The sequence below is a fragment of the Leptosomus discolor genome, chromosome 8 (assembly GCF_034619465.1).
Source record: "Leptosomus discolor isolate bLepDis1 chromosome 8, bLepDis1.hap2, whole genome shotgun sequence".
Classification (NCBI taxonomy): Eukaryota; Metazoa; Chordata; class Aves; order Leptosomiformes; family Leptosomidae; genus Leptosomus; species Leptosomus discolor.
The window spans coordinates 9,998,668-10,016,523 of NC_141398.1; the positions used below are offsets into that span (position 1 = coordinate 9,998,668).

Here is a 17,856-nt window from a genome sequence, read left to right on the forward strand (position 1 = left end):
GCAAGGGCCAACTGAAACTAGTAACTGCATTTAAGAGGTTGCTTGCATCGTGTAGTGGTGGAATCTGAGTGCTGAATGTCAGACTTCTTCAGTGAATGTACATTTTAAAATAAAAAGACAAAACCCGGTGCTTTGACAAGGCCAAAGCTTTCAGGAGCTGTTCTGTATTGAAACTGTGGTAAGAGGTACCCCTGGCTGCGTTCTTTTATGTGTTTATTCAGAGGCTGGTTGCATACTAGAAATGGTAAGAACTACTTTTATGAAGCTTCATGCAAAATGCTGCATTGCAAAATTTTATCTTGCACTCAGATTATTTCTGACATCATGGTAATTGCATGTGTGACTTTCTTGTGCTTTTTGTGGTTCCCTCAAATGGCTATTTTGTAGGCCTTGAGCATTTTAACTTAATGTCATCCTGTGCTTTTCCTGTGGCCAGGTAGGGTTCTCTTCCTGACTCCTTAATTGTGTCTAGGAAAACACCAGGAAAACACTCTCCATCTGGGCCTCAACACACTGTGATTAGAAAACAGGGCTCCTGGAACAGGGACTAATCTGTTCCTCAGGTTTTTTGTGCTCTAAATGGGCATGTAGTGTAGACATCTGTGTTGCTATTGGGATGTATATGATAATTACGGTTTTTGAGCTCCTTTCTGATGATTACATACTAACGTACTTTTTCAGCCTGGAATTGCAGAGCACAAGTACAATGGACTGTTTGTAGGGACTTTACAAAAGTGGACTAAGGAAAAAGCAAAGCTGCTGTCGGCAGGTTTGAATTTGCTGTACGAGAGTCTTCACGTCCAATGGAACATTTTTAGGAGCTTGCTTAGTGAAAGACTGAAAATTTCTGGCATATTGCTAGTACTTTCCTTGCATCACAGGAATAGAAACCCTTTTTCTTCCAAATTCTGCTTGTGTTTAAATATTTTTCTTAGCTTACATCTATTAACGTTATCAGTACCAGCAGCTGTTGTAGCATTTTTGGGTTTTAATTCGGAAGGAGATTGCCTCTGTTCATGTTACCAGCCAGATGTTAGTAGTGTATTGGGGAAACGTCTGTACTCTAGGAATGTGACAGAAATTGTTTTCAGCTGATGTCATTTACCTGCACTTGTTAGGTCATTATTAATGCCTCTACCCCATCTGCTAGTGGACACCAAAAACTTTCTTTCAGTGCAAGTACAGATTTCTCCATAGAGAACATCATCCTGTGGAGAAGCCTTGTGTGCCTTTGCCATTTATGGAAACTTAGGAGTAGTTGTCAGATTTAAAAAAAAAATGCTGTAGAGAAATAAACTTCTTGTCAGTTCATTAGGCTACCAGCCATAGTGGGAGTAGGGGGTGGGGTGTAAAAGCAGGACAGCTGGTGGGGATGTCCCTTGCCATCTGGGGGAGGCAGCAGCTCCATGGAAGCCAGGCTTTGGCAGATTGACATGCCTGGGCCTCACACCATGCTTGAGCCTGCGGTAGGTCTGAAGGGTTTGTCTTCTCCCAGCTGATGTTGGGTGCAGAGGCTGGGCTGCTGGTAGGGAGCTGGCTGGGCGCTTCTGAAACACCGTTGGCACAATTTCATAGAAGAGATGTGAAAGCTATCTGAGCAGAAGGTGCATTCCTTTTTTACTATTTTTCTTTCTTCTTCTTTGAGTCAGGTAGGTGAGATTATAGTGCAGCATCCTGAAAGATGCTTCCAAAACTTGTCTGTTGAAGGGGATGGATATATCCAAGCTCCTGCTCAGGGCAGCCCCAGTTGGATCCAGTTTCTCAGGGCTTTGTTCAGTTATGACTGGATACCTTCAAGTGCGGCAGCTCCACAGTCCCTCTGGGCACTTGTGCTTTGTCTGGGCAGCCTCATGGTGACAGTCTTTTCCTTTTGTCTAGCTGGGATTTCTCCTGGTTCTGGTGCCACTCGTCCTTCTGCCATGGAGCTCCTCTGAGAAGAGTCAGTCTTCATCTTCTCTACAGTCTCCCAGCAGGCAGCTGAAGTCACCAGTCAGGTCCACCCCGAGCCTTCATTCTCGATGCAGACCAGAGGCAGGTCCCTCAGCCTGCCCTTGTGTGCCCCAGCCCCTCACTGTCCCAAAGGCCCTGCGCCGGGCCTACACCACACTCATCAGTGTCTCTCCTGGACTGGGAAGACCAGCAAGGGACACAGCAGTCCAGATGCAGTCACCAAAGGGCCAAATAAGAGTGGGTGAAAGCATTTTTACTGGGGTTTTTGTCATTTTTTATTGCCCACTTGTGAAAAGGACTCCCAATGAAGCAGCTAGAAGGGACCTTAAGGGTGAAATCCAGCATTTCTTCCTGGCACAACCGCACTCTTCCTGGCAGAACTGCTTCTCCAAATGTATCGGGTTTGCCTGGCAAGGTTTTTCTAGTGGAGGGGCTGTAGGGGTTGCTTCTGACAGAGGATGCCAGAAGCTGTCCCCATGTTGGACAGAGCCAGTTCCAGCTGGCTCCAAGACAGACTCGCCGCTGGCTAAAGTTGAGCCCATCAGCGATGTTGATAATGCCTCTGTGATAATGTATTTAAGAAGGGGTAAAAGCTGCTGCGCAACAGCACCTGAGAGAGAGGAGTGAGGATATGTGAGAGAAACAACCCTGCAGACATCAAGGTCAGTGAAAAAGGAGGGGGAGGAGGTGCTGCAGGCACCAGAGCAGAGATTCCCCTGCAGCCCGTGGAGAAGACCATGGTGATTAGGGTTGTACTGCTGCAGCCTACAGAGGTCCAGTGGAGCCAATATCCACCGTGCAGTCTGTGGAGGACCCCATGCCGGAGCAGGTGGATGCTTGAAGAAGGCTTTTACTCCATGGGAGGCACACACTGGAGCAGGCTTCTGGCAGGACCTGTGGAGAGAGGAGCCCACGCTGCAGCAGGTTTGCTGGCAGGACTTGTGAGCCCGTGGGGGACCCACACTGGAGCAGTCTGTTCCTGAAGGGCTACAGCCTGTGGAAGTGACTCACACTGGAGCAGTTTGTGAAGAACTGCAGCCTGTGGGAAGGACTGGGTTGGAGAAGCTTATGGAGGACTGTCTCCCATGGGAGGGACCCAACGATGGAGCAGGGGAAGAGTGAGAGGAGGAAGGAGCGTCAGAGACAATACATGATGAACTGACCACAACCCCCATTCCCTGTCCCCCTGCACTGCTTAGGGCTGGTCAGGGGGAGGAGTTAGAGAATTTGGGAATGATGTTGAGCCCAGGAAGAAGGGAGGGGTGGGGGGAAGGTGTTTTAAGATTTGATTTGATTTCTCATGATCCTGCTCCAGTTTGATCGGTAATAAGTTAAATTAGTTTCACTAAGTTGAGTCTGTTTTGCCTGTGATGGTAACTGCTGAGTGGTCTCCCTGTCCTTAGGTTGACCCGTGAGCCTTTCGTTACATTTTCTCTCCCCTGCCCAGCTGAGATGGGGGAGTGATAGAGCAGCTTTGGTGGGCACCTGGTGGCCAGCTAAGGTCTAGCCACCACAACAAAGCAAAAGCTGCCTCTATCTAACTTACCTTATCTGTTGCTGTTTGTTGTGCACCGCCATGGAGGGTCTGTCTTCATCTTCAGTCACCCCTTGGGTAGGCTTCTTGTCCTCAGACCGAAAAACTCCCACCTCCAGGCCCCAAGGACCTCAGTGGCCCCCTGGGAGTCTCCTCCTGTCACCCTGGCGCAGCAGCCCATTGGAAGCCAAGTGCTTTCCTCCCCTCTCCCCTGGACTCACCCTGTAATTTGGGAGTGCTGTAATTGTCTGTGTTGATCTTGCAAAATCCTTATTTAAATAGTTTCTCCAGCCGTTTTAGAAATGCCTTTCTGTGTCCCAGCTCTCTCTCCCTCTCTCTGCAGTTTGGAGTCATTAGTAACCCTATGGAGGTGCATTGTGTCCCATCACCCTGCTTTGTATTGAAAATACCAACCAGTATCACCCCTGGTGCTCATTAATCTTGAGTTGTATCTGAGCAATTTATCTAAAAGTAGTTTTTCTCTGCATCTACGTTTTCAGGAGGAACATAACCTTGTAGGATGGATCAAAGAAACTTTTATGAGTGTAAAGAGCAATCTTGTCATCATTTTAAGCTCTTGGGAGCTTAAACCGTTTCTAACTATATGCTTGTGTAGTCCCTGAGTTTCTACATGACCCAAATTTTCATATGGTTTCTGTTACTACTATAATACTGTTTAAAAGGTGACCTTCAGAAGAAAAGAGGAAAGAGCTTTTTCCTCCTCTGTTACTTTATACAGATAGAGAAGTCCCCAAACTGCGGTTTGGTGGGTAGGGTTTTTATTGACTTGGTTTTGGTGATTCCTTCCTCCTGTGTGTTATGTATGTTTTTATCTTCTCTGGTTTAGACAGCCATGTGGCTAATGGCAGACGGCTTGGTAGGATTCAGGTACCTAGGAAATCGGGCAGCGAGAAGACAGTTGAAGGAATAATTGACTTCTGGTTTTAAAGGTGCCAGCTTTTATTTAGCACACCTTCTTTTCTGAACCTGAGCATTTAGCATGGTTCTCCCTCCTGTACGTCCAGGTAAGGCTTGAGAAAGCATTTAAGCAGTATTTTTCAGAAAGCAAATAAAACTTCCAGTAAGAATGAGCTTTCTCTTACTGATAATTAAATACGTAAATAAGCATAACGTGAAACAGTCTATTCAAGATGTTCTTCGTGCATTTGAAACTAGCAAAGCAAGCCAACCAAAAAAGGTCAAACACAATTTTTTTCCTTTTCAGGTCACCTTTGAGGGCTGTATAGATCAAGACAAGGATTTTTTCATTCTTTTAGGAAGCAAGTAGAGAGGCGCTGGAATTTACAAAGCTCAGGTGTGTAGTGGGTTTGTGTCAACCTGTGGTACTCCCCCTTTCAGTCTTCATTTGGCAGTCACTGTGGTCCTTATGTAGACTGCTCCAGTAGCTGTAGTTTATCTGCTGTATCTTGACACAAATACATCTTTCTCTTGCTGTGAGACTATTTTGAGAAAATACTGGTTGCTACCATTTATGAAGTGCTGAGGTACTTAATATTTCCTCTTTGGTTAGATAAAGTGAATGATGAACAGGAGAGTTTGCTGAGATAAATATGTGCTTCCAGTATTTTAATAAATCTTTTTTTAAAATGGTGTTTCTTTCATGTGGAATTGGTTAGTGTGTGATTTGAACACATGAATCCCAACCAGTGACTATGGTTTTCATGTCAGTTAGTACCATAGGAAACATTATTTATTTGGCAAAGCAAAGAAATTATACTGGGATTAAACAGAAATAAATCAAAGTTAATCCAGCATTTGAACTTCCAGCTTACCTCACAGAATTCAAGGAGCAACCTCATTGCTTTCTACAGCTTCCTGAGGAGGGGAAGCGGAGAGGGAGGTGCTGAGCTCTTCTCCCTGGGATCCAGTGACAGGATGTGTGGGAATGGTTCAAATCTGCATCAGGGGAGGGTTTAGACGGGACATTAGGAAGCATTTCTTTGCCAAGAGGTACCTAGGAAATCGGACAGCAAGCAGACAGGAATAATTGACACTGGAACAGGCTTCCTAGAGAGGTGGTCGATGCCCAAAGCCTGTCAGTGTTTAAGAGGCTTTTGGACAACGCCCCTGATAACGTGAAGCGCTCAGGCTGTTGGACTAGATGATCATTGTAGGTCCCTTCCAGATGAACTATTTCTTCTCTTCTTATCACAGAATTTTGATTGCCTGCAGTTTGACCAGGTTTGAGGGTTTTTTTCCCTTTACTGTGGGCAAAGTAGCTTAGATGCTGTCTTCCTATTGTAACACAGTCCCCAAACGATTCATCACTTTCCTCCTTGTTTTGCACTGATAATTATGAGTCCAGACTGGATGTGGGGAACGTGGCATTGTATAGTTGAAATGAGTGTGGTCAGCCTCAGTCCTATGCCGTCAGATGTGTAGTTAAGTTTCTTTGGTGAGTTTGGATCCTGGTACGGTTGTGCTCTGGCTAAAGGTGGGCAGAGCTACTGTCATAGGTGCTGAGAGAGCAAAAGTTCCCTCTGGTTTTATTCGGCTTCATAGTGAGACTTCAGAATTCATCGCTTTCACTTTCCTGTTCTTGAGTCAGCAAATAGTATGTATCCAAGGCCAAACCTATTTTTGGCTTTAGCTAGAGTGCTGTGAAGTTTTTTGAGCTCAGAGGGACATGTGGTATGATTTCCAATGTGAAGAAGCCCTCCAACTTTATCCGAGTCAAAGTAGTGTTGAAATTCAGCCTGATTTTCACAGAAGTTGAACAAAATATCAGACTTTTAAATTAGTGTTTGTTCACAGATCTTCATGAAAATTGCCAGGCCTGGGAACTCTGGGCCAATAATACTGCCAGTCCATGTCCTACTTCCATATTTTCATTTTGCAGGTGGCCACGTCATGCACAGCCATGGTGTGCAATGTGGGACGGGGGTAAAACATCAGCTCATCCTTGCTTCTGAAGAGAGATGAGTTTAATGCTTGCTGTGTTTTATCTCCTGGAGCAGTCTGCCTCTGGCTACTTGGGTGTGGAAAGCGGGTGATAGTTTCCTGTCTAGGCTATAGTCTCATTTAATGGTCTGCTGCAGTAGTTCCTACAGTCATCTTAGTTATTTTTAAACCTTCTTTGAAGTATTTACAGTCAGTTTGAAACTTGCTGTTATTTGAATTTTAATGTATCTAGAACACCACGTTCCAAGATTGGGACTATCAGCTGTTATTTCATTGGGATTTATTGTAGTTCGGTTGTGCGGTGCTTATTTTGAACATTGTAATAACATGAGACACAGATGAAAATTACTGGAGGATTTTTGCCTTTAGTATAGACGTTAGCAAAAGCTAAACTTTTCTTTCAGTTGAATCGGTGTATTTGTCTTTGTGAGTGGTTTGTCTTTAGCCAAAATAAGTATTGAGGAGAAAAATTTTTTATGCTTCAAATACTCAGCTGCAAAAATGTCTATCTGCCCTGGAGGTGTGGAAGTAATAGACTTGTATAATTTCCGTTAAAAAGCAAAGTTTCAGTGTTGATATTTCTTCCATTTGTGAACTGCTGTGATTTCTAGTGTAATTCTGCATAAGAGAGCAAAGTAGAGACAGAGTAAGTTACTGGCAGCTCTAAGGAGTGTATTTGTATGAGCTGCTGTAATGTTTTATTTCCGCTCTGATAGAGATTTCTCAGATTGTAAGGATGGATTCCTTGCAGCCTCACCTAAGGGAGTCTAGCAAGTCTCATGCAAATAAAAGCACCTTCAGAATAATTGTTCCATTTCTCTTTCTCTCTCTTTCTCTTTGTTTTTTTGGTGAGATTTATTTACCTCAAGGGTCGTAAGTTACGAGAGTTTCAATCTATACCCTTCTATACCTGTGATAAATAAATTTGTGCCTTGGCTTAGGACATACTTAGTAAATAAATACCAGCATTACTGTCCAACAAATAATTTTTCACATCATTTAGCCATGGCAGCACACTGTTAGTGAAATGATAAGTAGTCATTCCGAGATTCTACTTTTTCTGAAAGCATGAATGCTTTAATAGGGAGGAAGGAACAGGGTTTTTTTCTGCTAAGTTTTTGTTGCATAGTACCTAGTTTATTATTAAACATAAATACATACATAAAGATAAAAACCCATTTATTTCAAGGAAGTCCAAATACTGTTTTATTAGTTTGTGCAACAGGAGCATTTACATGGAGTTCCTCCAAATCAGACTGCAGCTTGCACAGAGACAAAGATTTAAGCTAAATCTGCACCAGAGAGTATTTATTGCTACTTTTCCGTAGATGCGCTTGCACTGACAAGAGAGTGCGTAAACTTTGCTGGGAAGCACACTTTTTTGTCATCATAGTTGCATCTATTCAAGATCTTTTGCCGTTAGCGTAAAAACGGGAGGGGGCTATGTATCAGTGTTTCCCAAATGCTTTTAGTGGGGCTTAAGTCTTCATCCTTATCTTGAAAAATCTTGGCTATTGGAGCAGTGGAAGGCAGGACAGTACAGGATCTGGAGGGTCTTCATCAAACAGGGGAGTTGAAAGGAGAATAAAACCCAGGGGTTTGGCCTGCTGTCCTCAGGGGCACTTGGGCAACGGTTAAATCTGGGGACGAAAGGGTGTTTTCCTTGCACAGCACTGCTTTGTGGTTTCCTCTTTGGAAGAGTGAAATTTCCCTGGCAGAACTGATACATTTGTATGTCAAGCTTTCCCCCATGAAAGAAGGTAAGTTGGTAAATGTGCGATAAACACTTTTGCAAATGTGTGGAAGTTCAGCAAATAAACATGGCAGTATTTCCTTTTATGAGTTTTTTGTCAATTAAATTTTACTGTAATTAGTTTATTGTGTCAACAAACTCTTGAAATGGAACTACTTTTAAACATGGATTTTCTTTTTTCAGCACTGGTTGGACCATTCAAAGTTCATTAAGAAGCAAATAAAAAGTAAGTACCATGTCTCTGCCTGTTTTGTTACTTCCTTAAGAATTTGGACTTGGAATGTTTGAACGTGATTGTGAATGTTTAAATATGGCCTTTAATGGAATAAATATTTCTTAGGAAATAGAATTAATTTAATGGCTAATTGGCTGACTATGTCATACCTAAATGCAAGAGCACTTACAAGCAGTAGACCAGCCTTCAGTAGCCCTCATTAAACATTGTGCTGTTTGTCTGAGGCAGAGTAGGTTGCCAGGTAATTTCAGTCTGATCTGTGAAACCAGGTTGCCTGGACACAGATCACAGTTCCTGTCACCGCTTCTGATCCAGAACAAAATTCCTGGGTGGTTTTTTTTTTTCAAAGAGTGAATGGAAAATATTTCATTGTGTAACAGTTAGCCTTTTTATGTACATTATAAATAAAACTAACAGAAATACCTGCTGTTTCGTCAAAGGGAGTTTTGGGTGGAGGGGTTGGGTTTGGCCACTGAGTTTTTTTGTGGAAATTGGCTAAGGCAGGCAGGTTGCTCCTAGATCCCTAATAATCTGGTTGCCGTCTTGTGTACAATACAGCATCGGCACTAACATGCTTTGTTAATATACTGCAGTTGGCAACCGTCGTAGGCCAACTGATTATATCACTTCTGTGAGATTAAAATACAGTATTTTGCAAGGAAATCGTTGACCCTCTTGCAGGACCTCACAGAGATGGGTCTCGATTGCCTGAGTGGTGCTTTGCCTGCCTTTCTGATAAGTATCCATATCTAGATGATTTTTTGTAAATGGTGGAGGAGGTCTTCAAAGGCCTTTAGGACAGTTTGCTTTCACTCTACGGTGTGTGGGTGTCAGTCTGCTAGAATAGACGGTAAAGATAGCTGCTATGGGTGAGGTTTGGGTGGTTGGCATTCTCTCACCTTTTCATCACATCACAGGCTGGTTTACCTTAAGTGACGAAGGGATTTACAGGTGCACTTTCTATGATGGCTTTGTCCTTTTCTTGATCTGTTTTAAAATACGGAAAATCAACGATTCTGTAACACCTTCAGCCAGTTTAGTTGCACTGTTTTGTCTGTGTTTTAATCTGTGAAGGGCCTGTTTTAAAAAGAAATCGGCCAAGCCCTGCCCTGAGAAATGCCAAAGAGGGAGGCAATTTGATGAGTGTTATAAAGGTCTGTCTCACAACAGGATACTTTCCTTTACCTTGCATTCAGCAGGTGCTTTGAGAAGAGTTCCTCTTCAATGACGGATGTTGCTCACTGCTCTTTTTTTGTTTTCCCAGCAGTGGGCAGGTAAGAGTCATTATCTCGCTGATGCAGACCTTACCAGTGGTGCCTCACTGTCAGCCTGGGGTACTATAACCTGTCTTCTAGGGGCTGTCGTTGGAGACGTCAGAGCTCTAATTATTAGAGTTTTGGCTGCACGTCACATAGTAGAATGGATCATTAATAGGCACATATATACTGTGTTGATGTGGTGTTACAGAAGACCTTAGAAAGGTGTGAAAAAAGAGGCATTTTTCCAGCAGTTAATACACCAGAAGGCTGTTGCTCTGGAAGATGAGGCTTAAGCAGATGAGGATGCATTGGTCACCATCTCATGGTAGCTGGGTAACATTTTATTATCAAGGTGACGCAGGAAGTCATACCTGGCATTCACCTTGTGGCATTAGAAAACAGCAATTCTTGCAACTCCACTTTGTGGAATTCGTTAGCTTTCTGTGTTCATGGGTGCCTTCCAGAGTCCTCTCCAATACTTTTCACCTTACTTATCTTACCTTTTCTCACTCACATGTATCAATTGAAAGCTGATCTGTTGGGTGGGGGCTCTTTTGGGGTTGTGTTTGTGCCTGGTAAGAAGAAGCATCACCCTCTCCCTTCCATCTCCCCTGGCCCCCAGCAACAGGCAGTCTACCTGAAACATGCTGTCACGCAGAGCGTGCTGCGGGGCACACCTCTTTGAACAAAAATGTGTTTGCCAAATGGACTATTACTTGATTTAATCTAATTATTAAAGTATCATAAAGTATGGTAATAATCTAATTTTTTAATTGCATGCATTTTTAAATTGAAAAACATGAAATATTTCCTTCTTTGAAGAATTTGAAAAACATGCTTAATTTTGAGTTTGTTGGATTATGGGGTGGTGGCTGTTCCGGCTGAGCAGAACCGTGACGAGTGTAAACTTCTTTTTCCCCATGTAAAATCTCTGCATGTACAGTTGGACCTCCGTACACGTTGCATTTTCGAATTAAGTACTATTCATCAGAACCGAACAACCTTCACGAGGAGTTTACAAGGTAGGAACTACTCATGGTTTACTGGGTGACTGACAGAGGGGTAAATAAGACATTTAAGGTACAGGGGGGTACTGTAAGCAGGTGATTTGAGCTTTCTTACTAAGAGTGGTCATTTTGACTGACTTTTAGGTGTTTTCCTACTGTCAGAGAAACATCGTCTTTTTTATTTGTTGCCAAAAGCCATTCATGGGCCCCTGCAAGTGTTTTCGTCTGTAGGAGATGCTGTGTTTTGAAGTTAGCAAAGAAAGGCAGCGTTGGGTGAGGAGAGCTGCAGCTAGGAGAAGGCTGCCCTTTACACCAGCGACCCCTGCCATACCTCTGAGAGGATTTCCCATCCTGTCCTGCTAAAATGCCAGAGCTCTGCTGCTTTCACCCTTGCTCTGAGATTTGGGGGTGATTTAATAATGGTACAAAGACCAAAGAATTATGGGAATAGACAGCTTGAGTTCTTGGTTAACGGTTGGTTGATTAAATCTCTTCCATTTCCCCACAAGTTCTCTGTCGTGCAAAAGCTGTAAAGACTGCATTCTATAACGTCACCTCAGAATACCTGGAGGTCTTTTGTTTCAGTCTAGCAGGCTGGTTTCTGGGCTGTGAGGACTCTACCTGCTGGGTTCGTAGCTCCCCAGTGTGATCTAGAGGATATTCTGAAAACTAGGAAAGGAGCAGCTGGAGGAAAAGGGTTTACTGATCTTTTGTATCTGCCAACTTTGTGTCTTCTTTTTATAGTGATCGTCTATCTTAATGTTATTTTAACTTTCTTTTGTTCTCTTTCTCACCATTGGTGAGAAGACTGTTGATTGTTGTAGTTCATGTTCATGTGATGTTTACATTAAACTTAGGCGTGCAGGCATATGTTTACTGTCTCCTTTCCTATCTCCGGTGTTGACCATGTTTTTTTTTTTTTACTGCCTGAGACAAGATCAAAGAGCTACCTTATGATACTGACATGGAGGCTTTAATATCCATTATCAATTTAGTACAGCAGTGTTAATTCAATTAAAGGGCATATTCCTATACAATATATAATTAACCTATAGAACTCGCTGCCATTTATGTAAATGAGTGTAAGATCTTAGACAATCCAAAAACCTGGATGATTTTTGGGCATCTCTAATGAGAAAATGCAGATAAATTAGTAGGAATAAGATATATTTTTCTGAAAAATGGTGTTAGTCTTCATACATCAGGGTGCATGTCTGACAAGTATTGCATTTCCCCTGTGGTCAAATTATTCTATTACTGTCTACCACAAGATTTCTTGCTTAATCCTGTGGAGCATATGATCCTAGTCACTGGGAGATGTGGGTTTCTGAGCTATGTGATCATTGCTGTGATAGAGTAAGAGGTTTCCTCTGAAAATATTAACCTCTAATGATTTCTGATCTAATTATTGCTGAAAGGTGACATTTCAGAAGACTATTTTAATTAGCAAAACACTTTAGTCAGCTAAATTTTCAATGTTAGGAACACATTTAATTGTGAGCTTGACAGAAGACCACTGTGCAACTATGGAAGGAAAATGAAAGTGAGCTGGAAATTGATTTTACAGTGAACAAATAGTTGCATTTTTCTTTTTTGTTGGGGAAAGTAATTTTGGATGTTGCTGGTTTTTTAAGAATCTTCATGCTGTCTGGATCATTTTCCATGTATCATGTTGAGTAAAAAGTGAAGACTAAGAACTATATACTCAGAATTATTCCCAGTGGAAGTGGAATGGGAGTAAGAGAAGGAAGAAAAATTATCATTATCAGTCACAATGAACTGGTCTGGTTGGGGGGGTGTTCAAAATTCCTTATGGAGACCTGTTTTCTAGTTTCTAGTGAAGCTGTAAACATCACATTCTCATGATTAGCACAGTAATGGGGAAGTGTTGAAACTCTTCACCTACTCTGTCTTTTTCCAATTTAAAAACATAGTTGAAATCCAGTGCATTTTGGAAGACATCTTCTGTCACTTTTATGGGATCTGATTAGTTAGTTTAGTTAGAAAAACGACAGATGAACGTGTGTGTACCTGTGTGGCGTGGAGAATTTTCTAAGGTATTTTGCTGATTTGGAATATAACAGTTGAGGTGCCAATGCTTGTCAGTCTGTGTGCAGAAAAGGAGCAAGAGGAAGCCATACCAACCCGAGCAAAGCGGCAGTGCTGCACAGGCTGGCTGACGCTGATAGAAGCACTGCCCAGATTTTTCTCGCAAATTTAGAAGAGTTCGTGGGATTGTGAATCATCAGGGGAAAACAATAACAGCAGGAAATACACTTGTCCACCCTTAATCTATGCATGTAAATACCCAGCTTTGATTGGCAAGTCAGGTATTAGCCAAGTACGTGAATCAGAGATGTGACACAGCTAACGTGAATAAATCTGATTCTGCTTTAGGGTATCATCAGAAGTATTTTAGTCTTCCTTTTCATTTCTGTTTACCTGATTCCAGCTATTCATCCTTCACCACGTTCACAGCACATCCTCTGTGATGAAAAACACTTTGCCTCTCTAGCATCCTTTGTAAAGATAGGAGAGGTTTACATGTTCACGTTTACTGGCTTGACTCTTAGTACTGCTTCGTGCGTTCTTCCCTTGAGTCACTCATCGTTGCAAGGCTCACGGTGTCCAGAGCAGGGCAGAGCCTGCCTGTGCCATCCTGTCCCGTACAGAGCTCTTGCATGTCCTGGGACACTTCTGCATGCCTCAAACCCTGACTCAAGTGAAACATGAAGCATGACTTGGCCTCCTAAATGAATGTGTGAGCTTTATGGAATTCAGGCTTCTTTTAAGAAGTTTTCTGCTATTTTAAGTGAAAATTCAGTCCGAGCTTTTCCTTATGCCCGGTCTGGACTTTTTCCATGGTATATATTTGTGTTTAAGAAGGTAGCCCTGAAGTCTTTCATGCCTTTATCTGTGTTTTGTGTCTAGATCCTGTAGTTCAATTCCTGCTTGAATTGGGCCAGACTCAGTTCAGGAGAACACCTGAGTGTCAGTAACATGCAGGTTGCTGTGGTGTATGCTCAGATCCAGCACATCCCTAAACAGCAAGGCTTTGGTCAATGTCCTGAACACAGCCAGCGGGTGAAGAACGTTCTCTTTTATTTTAGTGAAAGCTGTGGGAACTTTGAAGGTTGCAGGGTGTATCTGAGTGATCCCAAAGGCCCTTTTTTTTTTCTAAGAGCAAGTTAATGAAAATATTGTGACTACTCAGTGAATTGGGATATTTTTCCAGCCATTGGGGCTAGAAAGATGACATAATAGATACTTTTGACTTTCTGAATTTTTATTTGTCAGGTACCTGTTCGTGTTACAACTCCGTCAAGACATTCTTTCAGGGAAGTAAGTACCTCTTTGCTTTTGCAGCTGTAATTTATAGTATTTATAATAGTTAAAATGTTACTTTCACTGTGTGATCTTTTTAATTCTTTATGGTATTAGTTCACAGAATATGAATGTGATTTACAGTTCCGCTTGCATTTTTTTTCCTTTAGAATACTGAGATATATCACTTTGTGTCCATCATGACTATGTTATTGACAAATAGAATGGTTAAAGACTTTTGACATGTTGACCAGGTGATGGAAATGTATAAAGAGAGCAAAGATTTACCTGATTTTTATGACTTGAAAATAAAACTTGGGCTTGCCATATTTTTCAGTATAGTAGATATGATAGAGGAGGAAAAGATGATGAACTGCAGCACTCTCTGTACAGGTCAAAATATTTTGTGTGTTTATAGTCTCACCCTGGCCAATACACACCTGCTTTGTTTTATTTTTTTAATTACAAGACCAAAAGACTTCAAAACCATATGTTCTAAAATAAAATCTTGAAGCAAAAATGGTTTCTTAGTCTATTTAATGTTGTCTCTGTTAGTTCAAGCTTGTTTTAGGGTGGAGCGTATCACGTGTTTAGTGCTAATTAGAATGTACCAAATCAGGAAATAATCATATGCAAGTAAAAATTAATTATAGGTGTTTTGTGTCATTAATAGCTTGTGGAAGTTAATGTTTCCGTTTCTTGTATCAGATTACTTTTTAGCTTTATTTGCAGGAGGAATTCACTGAGAAAAATGACATGATTTTTATAGCTTGGTTTCTTTCTTTTTAAGGCTGAAATGCCCGTATGAAACAGCTGTTGAGCTAGCAGCTCTGTGTCTTCAAGGTATGCAATCTTTCGAAAGTGGTTTGTCTTGCAGTGTTAAAAAACTCACCTAGTAGTTTCTTTTTGCTCTTTGTTACTAATGCTTTCTCACTGATCATATATAATCATGCCATTCCTTTACCTGAGGAGAAGAATTTTAGGGAGATCCCTTCCCTGCCTTCCTTCCATTCATAACTTCTGAACTATGTTAGCCAAGGGGAAGGAGCCTCAAAGGCACGGACAGACAAAGGGCTCATGGAAACCAGGGGCTGACCAGGGAAGAAAGACCCCAAATCATCTCCAACTGAGGGAGAAGCTGTGGTGTGTGCACAGCGTTACCACTCCAGCCTGCAGAGCCAGCGGGCCCTTCAGCACACACTGCGGCAGGCGGGTCCCTGCGGGTGTAGCCTCGAACACGGGCTTCCTGCTGCCGGGCCAGTCCTTGGGAGAGCGAGCCCCTGTGGGCTGTGGCAGGAGGTGGTTGGGTGGCAGGTACTGGAGAGGAGAGAATTATATAGAAAGGTAAGAACTAGGATTACTTCTGTGTCAGGGTTACAAGATAAAAAAAAAATCCTATGACACCAACTTTCATTAGATTATCAAAGGACAAAGTTGTTTGTTTTTTTTATTGCTGCAACACGTTAATACAAATATTCCAGCAGTTTGTTATCCAGATGGGAAGGAAACTTGTGTAATGAAGCTCAAATCAACTTCATTTTTTTTCTAAAAGTAAGTGCAGTGAGCTGGACCGTTCTAGGCATATCAGCAGCAAAATGAATCGAAATGAAAAATACTCTTCCTGTTCTGCTGGTGGTTGGCAGTGGCACATGGAGAGCTCAGGCAGGCTCTTAGTTTAGTACAGCAGTGGAGAACTCAGTGATTCTAGATGGACTTGACAGTCAAAACTGGGAATTCTGTTCCAAACAGCAACAGGTGTATAATGTTAAGGCAGTGAGTTATTTTTCTGCACCAGTCTGGCACAGCTCTGAGTGTTAGGAGTGCAAAGAACTGCTGCAGATAAACTCCATTTGTCTCTTTGAGACGGAGGAAATCTGGAGCCCCTATTAGAATTGTTGCTTCCGTTTTCACGGATAAAAACACTGGTAACCTCACCCCTGGTCCTAGCAAGGAGAACCAAGCAGAGAATAATAGGTTGATGCTTCAGCATTTTGGGTAGTAACTGACTCCTGTGATTACTATGTAAATGTAATACAGTAGCCGTCCATCGTGCTTATAATGTCTATGACTAGGGACCAAAACTAACACTTCTTGACACTGTCTGTGGGAACATACTTCCATACCTTTCTGCTGTCTTTTTTCAGTTTTCCGCTATTTTGACATCCTCACAATAAGGTTCTCCAAAATTATTTCTTTATTGCAACTAATTTATTATTTCTGCTGACACGTGCTATAATTAGCATGTTTTGGTCTAACATTTGTTACATTTTATTGACATTGGAAACTGAATTAAGCAGAAGAGTTTAAAGAAATATCAGATGATTATTCCCTCCTCAGCAAGTTACACTTCCTCTGTAAAATCCAATCTTGTTCCTTAGTGTGGCTTTCCTGAAAGTGAAGAAAGTTATAAATGACTATTTCAGAATTGGTATTCAAAGCCCTTTGAAAGAAAAGCCTTTTTTCTTCACAGGACAGCTTTGAACTTTATCAAGGAAGTTTTTCTATTACAGTAATTCTTTCTTAGTTTCAAACAACAGTCTCCAAGTCTGGCATTTTGAGGGAAGCACCTTTCAAATGTAAACTGTTTGTTTGTTGCCAGTCCCGTGAAGGAACTTCTGTAGCAAGTAACATCAGTTTGCAATATGGGGTAACTTGTGAAGCAGATACATAATCATGTGCTTCGCTTACGGATTGTCCACAGAAAGGCTGTAAGCAAACTTGAATCGTCACTGTTAGAATAAGTTTTTATTCTTGCGTGGCTTTCGTATTTAACCAGGTATACTTTTGAAACTACTAATTAAACTTAAAAGGAAAACTTCTTCTCAGATCTCCAATATTCAGCTTTAATCATAAAGAGATCCTCATGGGATAGTGCAAACTTTTTTTTCTCCTTCTGTGTGAAAGAGCGAACAATGTATTTACAGAAAAACATGTTTTTGCAGTTTTCAAAAACTTTTTAGGAAACTTCCTTTTAAAAATGTCCCTCAGTTATTTATTAAAGAACATGGATAACGTGTATAAACACATTATGTAACACCCCATCCCGCTCATCCCCCCCGCCCCCAAAAAAAAAGACCAGAGGAGGGGCATGCCAAAGCATGCTACTTTCTCATAAAACTGCAAATGTAGAGATGGGTCCTCTGCTGTGCCCTTGTGTTGAAAAATATTGGTGCTGCTGAGCCATTCAGGGAGCAGAATTCCACCGGGAAAGCCACTGGTGAGAGTATCCTTGTAGGGAGCCAGAGCTTCCCCCTTCTTCCACTGCCTTTCTACCCAGGGTGGGGAGCTGGTGCGACTCTTACTGGCTCTTACTCGCTACACCTATTTCTTAGAGATCAAATTGATGACGTAGTTTGTTTGCCTGAAGGTGAATAAACAGCTACAAACAAATAGACTGCAGCTATTGAGAAATAAGGTGCTATTTTTCTTGTACCTGATACTTCCGCCCTAGCTTCTCTGTGTGTCTTTTGCCCTACACACTCATGATTCTTCTCACCCTTACACATCCTCTTCACAGCACAGTCAGCCTTCATTCCCCGCCTTCTCTTTCTGTTAACTCGTAGAGAAATCTTCCATGTTTGTCCTAGATGGTTGTCAACACATCAAACTTCAGTTTCTTTCTTTTTTTTTTTTTTTCCCTGAAGTCCTCCTTGCTAATGTGTTTGTTGTGGCTCCCTCTTACATACTGGAGACTGGACTGCCAGTAACTCATAGCAACATCTGTGTTAAATAGGCTTCCAACTTAGATGAAACGCAGCAGAGCTGAGATATCTCTGTTAAAGGAAAAGACATATAGATAAGAATACTGTAACTCGCCGTGGAAGATCACTGTTGAAGAGAAAAAATGTGAGTCAGTAGTTAGAAATGAAGAT

The 17,856-nt window shown here is 41.9% G+C and overlaps 1 protein-coding gene across 1 annotated transcript in view; it reads left to right on the forward strand.

Moving 5' to 3' along the window:
- Positions 1 to 17,856, forward strand: part of EPB41L4B (erythrocyte membrane protein band 4.1 like 4B) — a 174,995-nt gene that overhangs the window by 59,490 nt on the left and 97,649 nt on the right. Inside the window, 4 exon segments of the mRNA XM_086469142.1 lie at positions 8,343 to 8,385; positions 10,597 to 10,675; positions 13,958 to 14,002; positions 14,775 to 14,827. Of these exon segments, the coding sequence (XP_086325268.1) occupies positions 8,343 to 8,385; positions 10,597 to 10,675; positions 13,958 to 14,002; positions 14,775 to 14,827 (220 nt within the window).